Source organism: Castanea sativa, chromosome 1, assembly GCF_040712315.1.
Source record: "Castanea sativa cultivar Marrone di Chiusa Pesio chromosome 1, ASM4071231v1".
Classification (NCBI taxonomy): domain Eukaryota; kingdom Viridiplantae; phylum Streptophyta; class Magnoliopsida; order Fagales; family Fagaceae; genus Castanea; species Castanea sativa.
In genome coordinates, this window is record NC_134013.1 from 50,465,450 (window position 1) to 50,478,261 (window position 12,812).

The window sequence follows — 12,812 nt, forward strand, 5'->3', positions numbered from 1 at the left end:
TTCTCTCTCTCTCTCTCTCTCTCTCTCTCTCTCTCTCTCTCTACGTAGTCTTGTCGCTAAGAATAATTAACACCTTAATTTATTTATAGTATGCTAGCTAGCTATTCTCAGTTTATAACAATGGAACTATCACAAAACATTTTATGGGGACCGTAGGGCCCTAAGGAATATTTAATCATGATGCCATTAAGGATAAAATAATACTACAGGTTTGGAAAGAGCTAGCTAGACTTCATAAAGTGAACCCAAGACTTGGAAAAAAAATATAGGGTAATTACCAGGTGAATTTCATCACCATTTTCTGTTCTTTAGAGGTTTATGTAAAGTCATTGAGTCCATATTCTTAGCACTAGTGATAAATGCATTCATTAAATCGATTCAAAGGGAATTCTTTGGGTATATACGTTTTGTAGATAATATTATTTTAGTGGATGAAACTAGACAAAGAGTTATTGTCAATGTGGAAGTTTGACACTACACCTTAGAATCTAAAACCTTTCTATTAAGTTGGACTAAAATAGAGTACATGAAATGTGAGTTTAGAAAACTAGAAACGAAGATGAAATGGTTGTAAGACTCGATATTCAAGAGATTTCAAAGAGCAAGAGCGTTCAATATCTTTGGATTAATAAATTCCTTAAGATTGAGAAATTGAAGAATATGTGAATCATAGGATAAGATTACGGTGGATAAAATAGAAAAAGCATATTAGTAGCATTGTGTGACCATAGAAAATTATTAAGTTAAAGGAAAAAAAATTTTATAAGACTAACTATGCTCTATTGTACTAAATGTTGGGTTGCTAGAAAACAGTGTATTCAAAAAATTAGCGTAGTTGAAATGAGAATATTTTTATGGGTAAGTAGAAATACGCGAAAATATAAAATGAAGAAATTGAGAAATTCACTTAAAGAGAGGAGAAGCTTCTATTGATAAAAAAATAAATGAGAGTCATTTGAAATGGTTTGATCATGTTCAAAGGTGAGTGACTTATGTAACAGTGAAAAAGAATGAGTTGATCTAAATTGAGAAAATGAAAAAAAAAAATAAAGGAAGAAAAAAAAAACTAACATTAATTAAATAATAAAAAATATAACTTGGGATAAAATGAAATTGTAGAAAAGAATTCATTTAGTTGAGTCTCACTAATATAATGAAATCCATAAACCACCTCCAACAATATGGATTAAGGCATAAATGTTGTTATTTAGAAGGTGGAATTAGCGTGGAATATTCAAAACCAGGCCGTATTGTAAGGATAAAGACATAATCTTTAAAAAACAAAAAAACCAAGATCATGGGAGCTTTTCGGGAGATACTAAGTGTGGATATACTAAGGTATATTCCATCTATAACTGCGGTGAACCCTCCATTAGAGCTACCATATATGGCCACTTTTTTCCCCTTTGAATAAAAGCATAGACTGTAAAGTTTTATTTTGAAACCATGACGGAATTAAATCTAAGAATAAAAAAAACACAAAAAGCATACAAGCTTTTCTTAGTCCATGTTGAGTCAAGTAGTTTTTGTTCAATGAAGTTAGTACAGACAGAGGAGCTTGACTAATACGTGGTCTCACACTCTCCACTTTTATTTTTCTTTTGTTATTTTTTTTTTTTTTTTTTTTTCCTTTTGGCCCTGGCTTCACATCTTAACAAAATTTTCAGTATCAGCATAGTGGAAAACAATCTTCTGCACTATCCACCAATTAAATTCGATCCATTTTTTTACTGAATTAACAGTAGAAAGAGATCTTTGACTGGATTTAGTTTAAATTATTTGCCCAGAACTATTTGCAATCCTTTTTTTTATTGATTCTTTTCCTCTTTGTACTGGATGTTGTTGGAATTTGAAGTTTTATACAAATGCTTAGCATTAGAAGTTACAAGTAAAAGACTTGAATATTTTAGGAACTCAAGACAACGTATTTTTTCTTTTTACTTTCATCAAATTGATAGATTATATGGGTATCTGTAGGTTAGAGGTACATGTACAAGAATTCCATCAATTACATACATGGATTATTCTATATGCATTTTTAGAAGGATTTTTTCAATGTATCAATATTAAAAATAAAAATTAAAAAAAAAAATCTTTTTCTCCGTTACTACTTTTAAAGTTGATTTTTAAGCTCCGTTTGTTTTGAAAAAAAATATTTTCCAGTGTTCGGTGTAATATGTAAATTTTTCAAGCACAAACTACCAAAATCGGTAGCTTAGCCACTGAAACTGCCAGTGATCAAACCGCCACTTTGGCTACTAGACCAACAAATCCTTCAATCAAACTACTAGCATTGGTCGCCAAAGCAACGACTCCAACGACTGGATAGTCAGCATCAACTATCAAACGGACAATTCCAATTGTTGAACTGCCGTCTTTGGCAACCTGACAACTAGCACCCACAATTGAAGCGGCAAAACCGGTTTTCAAAATAACAGCTTCGATAACCGAACTGTCAACACAGGCAACCTAGCCACCAGATGGGAGGAGGGCCACTGTGTATTTTTGTAAAATGTTTTACCAAGTTTTTAAATGTGAAATGTTTTACAACTTCTTAAATGTGATTTTACAATCAACGGAAAATATTTTATAAGTTTAATCACATTTTACATGCAAGTAAGAGCCTAAAAATGAAAAAATATTTTACTTCAAAAAACAAAGCGTAACTAAATAAATATTACTCCTGAATGGCTTGATAAAAATATGAGTAATTTAAATTTATGATTTCATAAACTTAAGCTTCACTCCTTTTTTACAATATATTCTCCAATGAAATGATGCCTAGTATTGATTTGCTTACTATTAGAACATTGAATTCTTGACCAATCTTATCTTATGTTCTAATCTGTTGTCAATGAAAATTTATATAGCTTCTCTTTTTATGCAAAGTGCAGATTCTTCATCAAATTTTTTAGCCATAGTGCAAGACAAGCATGCTCAAAAACATATCTATTCTGTTATTCTATTCTCTTAGTGCTTTGTTCAACTTAAAAACTTTATCTTCATGCCCTCTAATGATTATCCCATGGACTGCTCAACATCCATTTGATAGATTATCTATCTATTCTGGGGAGCAAGTAATCCATCTGATGGTCTCTAATCAAACAACATGAATAATTACTTCATCATAATGAAATTGTAATGTTTGCATTTACCCCTCACCTTTTGATTTAGCATTTTCTTTTTCTTTTTTTATATCCATTTGACTATAATGACCTGCTTTCCTTATGGAGAAGTTGTGAGGCCCCATAAATTATTTTTCTCAATCGGCTTGGTTTCTTTATCCATAGATTTTCTTTATTTCATATCTTGAAAAAGTTCATCAAATCAATCTTTTAGGTTTCACATCAACCACATACTTTCTAATTCTATTTATGCAGTTTCCTCTTTAGATTTAGAGACTCTAGAATGTAATACCAGAGACAGAGCTACTAAGGGGCAAGAGTGAGCTCCCCTACACCGATGAATAATTTTCTTGGGTAAAATACTATTTGATCCCAAACCTTTACTAAAAGTCTGTTTTTCATCCATAAATTTTAAGAAGTTCATATTTCATTCCTAAATTATTAAAAAGTTCATCTTTCATCCCTAAACTATTAAAAATGTTTTATTTATGTCCTCAAAACGTTACTAAAAGTTTGTTTTTCATTCTTAAAGTATTGAAAATTTTTCTTTTTTCATCCTTATTTTTGCCTCTAAACTATTGAAAAAAAACTATTTACAAAGTTTAAGGATTAAAAAAAAAAAAAAACTACTTTTTAAAGTTTAGAGACAAAATAAATTTTTGTTAAAATTTAGAGACTAAAATAGTATTTTACCATATTTCTTTAATAATTAGGCTTTTAGTAATTTCATTTAATTCTCTTCACATGACCCTCTTGAAACCAAAAATAAAAATGAGTTTTAGTTAATAAATACCTAGAATCAAGAATAGTTACTATATTGTAGGTTCCAGTTAGCTCAACTGGTAAAGTTTTTGATGGTTGAATAAGAAATTTGGAGCTCAATCATCGCCTACCTACACCAAAAACCAATTGGTGTCTTGGTCTGATGATAAAAAATAAGCGAAAACATTATTTTGGTCCCTATATTTTGGGGTCACAGTCAATTTTAGTCTGTATATTTTGATAGCAATCAATTTGGTCTTTACTGTTAACTCACTAACAGAAAATGTTTACGTGGCTAACGGAACGTCCTGATAGGCACATGGACGGCCATCTTGATGGTCACGGCCATGCTCATCTTCCTGACATGGACGACTCTCATGGACAAATTGGAGTTCAAGTTTTAGCTCACCATCATATTATTATTTTTCCCTTTTATTTATTGTTACTCAATTAATTTGCTAAGTTTAGCTATACAACTAATTTTTTATAAAAAAAATAAAGAAAACATAGGTTAATTTTTTCCGTATGTAATTAAGAGAATTGAAAACAGGTTATGTTTTGAAAATAATCTTCTTCTTTTATGTTACTCAATTAATCTTCTTCTTTCAATAGCATCAAATTGAATGCATTGTTTTCATATTAAATTGTTTGGTTTTTTGTATCTTCTCAAAGTTAGATTTTTCTTTCATCCTTATACCCATCATTTTATCATTTTTTTTTTAGGTTCTCAAATTTTTTTTTTTTTTTTTTTTTTTTTTGAGAAGGATTCTCAAAGTTGATTATATAAAAGAATTTATGGTAACCTCTAACTTTAGAGTAAGGGAAATTACTACAAAATTTAGTACACCTTTATAGATGATTAACTTGAAATACATTAAGAAATAACTAGTCTTTTTTATCTATATTTTGTTTAATCCTTCATAGATATATGTTTTATTTTCTATGCATTAACTTCTTTGTGAATTTTTTTTATAATTCTAAATTATTATATAGTGATTTTTTTTTCATACTTTAGCCTACCAGAGGAGAAATCCTGGCTCCATTTCTGTGCAGTACTCTTTTACTTGAATTTATTTATTTTTGACGAAGAAAAAGTTGGTGACAGTCTTGTAAACATTACTTCAGTTTCAAACAATGGTCCCTTGTGCTTGGATTATAATCTTTGAAATTTGTAATCATAAACAATGATCAAGGACGGAACCAGGATTTGAACTTAGGGGGGCCAAAGCATGAATCAAAAAAATTTCATGTCACATGGTTTATTAAAAAAAAATCATGGTAGACAAAAAATTGCACTTTATTACCTAAATATTTAAGTCAAGAAGGATATAATATGAACCAAAAATTTTGAAACTTACAACATGATATTCTAACCTTTTTCGAAGAAGAAGAAAAAAAGAAGAGGACTTCGAATTTCCAAATTTTGGATAATTGGAATTAAAATGTTAATTTTATCATGTTAACCAACTCACGAATATGATAATCTCATACTTTTGGATGCAACTAAAAATTACACTAATGAAGTTTTTCAAAACTTTGTTTGAGAATTTTAAAAAATTGGGATATCAATATTAAGAATTGGCAATACTACATCATTAATATTGGTTTCTAAAAGAATTTCAGCATTTTATCTTTTCCCATAATTTATAAATCAATTTAAAAAGTCATATAAATTGTTGTAACTCCCATAAGGGAATTTTTTTTTTCTATGAGATTTTTTTGGTTATGAATTATTGGTGAAATGGGGATTTTTTGTTCATCCTATATACTATTTAAGTTTTTCAAAAAAATTGGGGGCATGGCCCCCAGCCCCTCCTTAGTGGGTCCGTCCCTGAGAATGAATACTTTCTTCTTCTTTCTTTTATACCTTGGATATTTCTTTATTGACAATATGAACATATACAAGACTTTCAAACACAAGCACGTGGGAGAAACTTGGCTTTCTTTGACTGCATACTTCTTGCAGTGTGACATTTTTCATTCTTCGTATGACTTCAATTTAATTAGTACACAATAAGAATAACCTTGATCCAAATTTTCTTGGGCATCTTAATTTGTAGACTTCAACGTGATTTAGCTAAAAAAAGAAAGGATTGTAAACCCATAAAATAAAATAAAATATAAACTCCACGAGATTAAAATATTAGAAGCTAGTGAATCATATTCCTCTGGAGGGAGCAAATTGAAGAAATTGAACCCATTAAACAGAACCAATATCAATGAGAACAACTGCAACTAATCTTATACTCTTCGAAAATAGGGTCGTTTGATAATGTTGTTTTAGTAACGTTGTTTACATGTTATGAAAATACGTGAGGGTGAAAAAATATTGTAAAAGTACGTTTTGTATTATTTAAACAACGAAAATTATTGTTTAAACTGCAAAACCAAACAGGTTCAAATATATAAGGACATATATATTCGTGCAATTCACAGTGTCTTCCTTGCAAATGGTGAACTTGCAGTCATTGTAATATAATCCAACTGGATCAATCATAAAACTCCATCTAATAAAAAATGAAACTTCATTTCAACTTGGAATATATGGTGGGAACCATGTGGAAAGATTCTCCCAATTGGTGGGGTAAGATAGCTGTTTTTTGCTTGATTTCTACATGGTTTACATTTTTGAGTCTTACAACTTCATATGTTAGATCTGTATTTTTTTTATCTTTTTTCTTTTTGTTTCAACGATTGCAACCTGTGGGGCTGATAGGTTAAAATACCTACCATTTGTGACCTTTAAGACGAATGGTGAAAACTATGATGGTCATGGTCAACAATTGCACTGACTTGCCTTGAGATTATTGAAATTGCAATGAACTCTCTTCTTATATCAAATTATATACAAATTTTCTTTACTATTTAAAATAAACTACACTCACCTCCCCTGTTACTTAATACCGTTAAATCTACGATAGGAATTTTAAAAATGATTTTTAAAAATCTTATATTCCTGGTTTTTACTCCCTCTTTTCAAATGAAATTCTATTTTTGTTTCACCAACTTTCCAAATAAATTTCTCATAAGAGAGGATGAGAATTTATGAATCATATCAAATAGAAATTTAACCAAATAACAATTTTTTTTTCCTTCTATTTCTCCAATCAACCAAATAAAAGAGAAAAAAATTTATTTTTGAGGGAAAAATAAAGGAAAGTTATAATCATTTTCTATCCTTACAATTTTTTTTATACACATGAAATAAAATAACATAAAATAATATTTTCTTTCTTCTTATTTTTCCATCATTTCTATATTTTCCATTCTCCCACTTTTTCATCTCATCTTACCATTCAAAACTTAAAGGAGTGTTCTAAAAGAAAACAAGTGTCTTATATTTAACTATTCAACAAAAAACATAGCACGGTTAGGTTGGGCATCCCATATTTTTTCCGTTAGTTTATTTGTTGAAAAACAAGATAAAAAGTTATTTTAAGAGTGCGTTTGGATACCGCTTATTTTGCTGAAAACTAAAAACGGAAAACGAAAAAAAATAAAAAATAATAATAATAATAAAGTTACTGTTTACCCATGGGTTACTGTTCATTTGCCTATTTGCACTATTCAAAACCCATAAATAGTGCAATAAATGCAGGTTAAAAGAAAAAAGGTTAAAAATGAAAAACGTGGCTGAAAACTCAAGAACCAAACGCTCTAAGTAAAAAAAATAAAAAAATAAAAACGTTTGCTTATTTTGTTTGTTTGTTAAAAGGTAAACAAAAAGTGGATTTAAACAAATAATTTAACTAAAAAAAATGCCCTCTTAATGAAATAAAAGATTATTATAAAAAAATAATAAAAATAAAAGAGGAAGGGGAATAGAAGATTTTGATTATTATTACAGCCATTGCAAAACATTAAAAATTTTAAGTTTAACTTTAAACTTTAACTTTACGACAAGTACAACCCTTTTATAAGAATCTCTTCTTCTTTTTTTTCTTTTTCTTCTTTTTTTTCCCCGAGTTCTTTCATAAAGATTGTTTTACAATTAAACATTAGTTATTACATAATTTAGCCTACTGTACTGTCCATTGCGCCATTTATTCTATCCAAAATAAATAAATAAATTCTAATGCTATATTAAGCTTTGGCGCGAAGCATTTGAAATAGGCCACGTCAACTTACCCGAGTCCATGACTCAATGCACTCCAGACCTCCCTTCAGACTCAGAGCCCCATACTCTCTCCATCGCCATTACAACTTCTCCGCTATTCCACATGATTCTTTTCAACATACCCAAAACCCAGAACCCCTTTTGCCTTCAGAGAATCACATATATGCCCATCTCTTACGGTCCTGCCTACAACAATGCAAACAAATCCGAACCCGCCACCTGTTCGACGAAATGCCTCAACTGCTGGCTCATGCTTTGAACACCAGCAAAATTATCCATGCCCAGAGCCTGAAACTTGGTTTTTCTTCAAAAGGGTCTCTAGGAAACGCCATTGTAGATCTTTATGCTAAGTGTGGCAATGTGGACTTCGCTGAGAAGGCATTTAATCAGTTGGAGGACAAGGGTGTATTGGCTTGGAACTCACTTCTTTCCATGTACTCAAGGCGGGGCTTTTGGGAAAAGGTTGTTGAGTGCTTTGGGTTATTGAGGAACTGTGGAGTATGTCCAAATGAATACACGTATGCAATTGTTTTGTCTGCTTGTGCAAGAATGGTGGATGTTGTGTATGGTAGGCAAGTCCATTGTAGTGTTTTTAAGATGGGGCTTGAATCAAGCTCTTTCTGTGAAGGTGCACTTATTGATATGTATGCCAAGTGCAATTGTGTGAGTGATGCTCGGTGTATATTTGATGGGGCTGTGGATTTAGACACGGTTTCTTGGACTGCCATGATTGCTGGTTATGTTCAAGTTGGTTTGCCTGAGGAGGCACTTAAAGTGTTCGAGGAGATGCAGAAAGTTGGCGATGTTCCTGACCTGGTGGCCTTTGTGACTGTCATAAGTGCGTGTATGAATATTGGAAAGCTTGATTATGCCTGCGAAATGTTTGCCAAGATGCCCAATCCGAATGTTGTTGCATGGAATGTGATGATTTCAGGGCACGCCCAGAGAGGTTACAATGTGGAAGCTATTACATATTTCCTGAATATGAGGAAAGCTGGAGTGAAGTCCACAAGATCTACACTTGGGAGTGTATTAAGTGCAATTGCCACTTTGGGAGCTCTAGACTACGGCCTATTAGTTCATGCTCAGGCAATTAAACAGGGGTTGGAATCAAATGTCTATGCAGGCAGTTCTTTGATTAATATGTATGCCAAGTGTGTGAAACTGGATGCTGCGAAGAAAGTATTTGAAGCTTTAGATGAGAAAAATGTTGTATTGTGGAATGCAATGCTTGGAGGTTATGCACAGAATGAGTATGCCCATGAAGTAATCCAATTGTTCTTTAAAATGAAAGAATGTGGCTTTCATCCTGATGATTTTACCTATACTAGCATTTTGAGTGCATGTGCTTGCTTGGAAGATCTAGAAATGGGTCGCCAATTGCATTCAGTTATTATTAAGAACAGATTGTCATCAAATTTATTTGTGGGTAATGCATTGGTTGATATGTATGCTAAATCCGGGACATTAAAGGAGGCAAGGAAACAGTTTGAGCTCATAAGCAATCGAGACAATGTCTCTTGGAATGCAATTATTGTTGGGTATGTGCAGGAAGAGGAGGAAAATGAGGCTTTCTACATGTTCCGTAGAATGAATTTGTATGGAATTGTTCCTGATGAGGTGTCCCTTGCCAGTATACTCAGTGCTTGTGCAAATGTTCGAGCACTTAAGCAAGGAAAGCAAGTCCATTGTCTCTCAGTTAAATCTGGTCTGGAAACAAGCCTGTACGTCGGGGGCTCTCTTATTGATATGTATGCTAAGTGTGGGGTTATTGAGGCAGCACGAATAGTTTTTGCTTGCATGCCTGAGCAAAGTGTGGTCTCCATGAATGCTCTGATTGCCGGGTGTGCACAAAATAATTTAGAGGAAGCAATAGATTTGTTTTGCGAGATGCGGGCAGTAGAACTGAATCCAACTGAAATCACTTTTGCAAGCATTTTAGATGCATGTAATGGATCACTTATGCTAATACTGGGAATTCAAATCCACTGTCTTATAGTAAAATGGGGCCTTCTGTTTGATGGTGACTTCTTGGGCATCTCTCTGTTGGGCATGTATTTGAAATTCCAAAGAATAGAAGATGCAGATATTCTTTTTTCAGAGTTTCCAAATCCGAAAAGTACAGTTTTATGGACTGCTTTTATTTCAGGACTCGCTCAAAATGATTTCTGTGAGAAGGCTTTGCATTTATATCGAGAAATGCGTAGGGAGAATGCCCTACCAGACCAAGCTACATTTGTCAGTGTCCTTCATGCATGTGCTGTCTCATCTTCTTTGAGAGATGGTTGGGAGATCCATTCCCTCATTTTCCACACTGGTTTTGACTTAGATGAGTTAATTGGTAGTTCCCTTGTAGATATGTATGCCAAATGTGGGGATGTAAAAAGCTCTGTGCAAGTTTTTGAAGAAATGGGCAGTAAAAATGATGTTATTTCTTGGAACTCTATGATAGTGGGGTTAGCTAAAAATGGTTATGCAGAATATGCGCTTAAGATATTTGATGAGATGAAGCAAAAATGTGTTATGCCAGATGATGTCACGTTCCTTGGTGTTCTCACTGCATGTAGTCATGCAGGGAAGGTATCTGAAGGCCGTCATATTTTTTGCAATATGGTCAATTACTATGGCATTCAGCCCAGAGTAGACCATTATGCCTGCATGGTTGATCTTTTTGGCCGATGGGGTTCCCTTGAAGAAGCAGAAGAATTAGTTGTCAAAGTAAAATTTGAACATGATGCTATGATTTGGGCCTCGTTTCTTGGTGCTTGCAGATTACATGGAGATGATATAAGGGGGCGGAGGGCAGCTGAGAAACTTATTGAGTTAGATCCCCTGAATTCTTCATCCTATGTGCTGCTTTCTAATATATATGCTGCATCAGGAAACTGGGATGGGGTTAACTTTCTGAGGAGGGAAATGAAAGAAAAAGGAGTTAGAAAGTTTCCTGGGTGTAGCTGGATTGAAGTGGAACAAAAGAAGAACTTATTTGTTGCAGGCGATAGGTCTCATACCAGTGCTGGTGAAATCTGTGCAACTCTGAAGGATTTGACAGCACTAATGAAAGAAGATGGTTATGTTGCTGACACTGATTCTTTCTTACTTGAGGAAGAGTGGTAAAAGCCCTCTTATATCTGGTCTTACTTTAGCAAACATTAAGACAAGATCCTGTCCGTTTATGCCAAATAAGATAAAGTAGATTGGTGGGTAGAAGACATTCACTCGGAATGAAGTATTTGGCTAAGAACCAACCGGATTAAGTGGGCTAGACCAATGTTTTTGGAGGTCTAGATCTGCACAAAGTCCCTCATTTCTGGTTCTCTCTGTTTGATAGAAAAAAAATTGTTTCAGATTCAGGCATTTAGCAATTCCATTTTGATTGTTCCAAGAAAGCCTATTTGATATTCATAACATGCTATTATGATCAAGAGTATGAAACTCTACTTCTAAAACATTATTTTCTGATTCTTTTCCCAGTTTTAGCAGTGAGATAGGAAGAGTTGTAATTTTGTTGTCCCATGAGCTTCCAATTGAAGTCATGGGCTTACTTTTTGAGGGTGAAAAAGGATGTAAAGTTTATAAATACTCGATAAAATTCATTCATGAGAGAGAGAGAGACAGAGCTGTGAAACCATAATGTGAGGTTCTTAGACACAAAATACTCGATAGTGATGGTCGAGTTCCAGTTTCTTCCTCAATTAGTGGAGGTGCCATTACAGAGTTGGGTCCATTTAATCCTAGAGGTGATGGTCAAGGCCTTTGAAAAAATTCATTGGCATGGAATAGAGGTACGTCACTAGCATATGATGTGGATTTGTGTTCATTTGACTGGGAGTGAGTAGTATGGACTTAATTTTCCTTTGTTTAATGTTCAAATTCTGATACTAGTGCTTCCATCTAATCATTTCTATTATTTTCGTTTTGTAGCATCAAATCTCCACTTTGTTGAATCACCTGCTGGAGTAGGATGGTCATACTAGAACACAAGTTCAGATTGTACTTGTGTAGATGCCTCCGCTGGTAAAGAGAATAGGTTGTGCTGTTTTTTCTTTTAAATTGATTTTAGTTTGTCCTTGTTGTACGGAATTGACTGTAAGCATTAAAAATATATACAACAACAATATGCTTTAATTCCAAAATTTTGGGGTTGGCTATTAATTCTCAACAAATTATATGATGTTAAATGGAAATTCAGAATCTTTGGATATCTTTTTCGTGTGTTTCTTCCAAAATGTTTGTTATTGTTGTATTTAAAGATCTGTGCTAGTAAAGTTCTCAATAGGTAGTGATGGTGCCTTCTGCTCAAGAACAGCCAGCCTGCCCCTGTGCACCGGCCCTTAACTGCCTTGAAATACGGGAGCAATCTTGCATACTTGCATACATATGAAAAAATATGGCCCTTTTTTTTCGATAGTTATTTTAGGCTTTAGCCAATTCTTTGACTAAATACTGGAGTAATGGCTATCCCATGATATATGCTAGAGAGAAAAATATTAATTGTTTTAACGTAATGGTGATTGCACTTGTTTAAAAAATAAGGCCCTTTTTCAATAGTTATTTTAGGCTATAGTCAATTCTTTGACTAAATACTGGAGTACTGGCTATTAACATGATATATGCTAAAGAGAAAAATAATAATTGTTTTAACGTAATGTTGATTGCACTTGTGTAGTTGTGAATAATTATTAGATTTATGTGCTTGGCTGCCAACTTCTGTTTGGTTTCTGCTCTTTCCTGCTACCCTCAATTGACATACTTGACTTCATTTCCTCCTGTTTGACTTGCTGTGAGTGATTTCTACTTGGCTCTTT

At 33.1% G+C, this 12,812-nt stretch overlaps 1 protein-coding gene across 1 annotated transcript; it reads left to right on the plus strand.

The window, feature by feature from the left end:
* Positions 1-7,883: 7,883 nt before the first annotated feature.
* Positions 7,884-12,184, plus strand: LOC142608033 (pentatricopeptide repeat-containing protein At3g09040, mitochondrial). The gene is made up of 2 exons (XM_075779739.1): positions 7,884-11,789; positions 11,929-12,184. Exon 1 carries the CDS (start codon positions 8,032-8,034, stop codon positions 11,119-11,121), a length of 3,090 nt encoding a protein of 1,029 aa, XP_075635854.1. The 5' UTR covers positions 7,884-8,031; the 3' UTR covers positions 11,122-11,789; positions 11,929-12,184.
* The last annotated feature ends 628 nt before the right edge of the window (positions 12,185-12,812 follow it).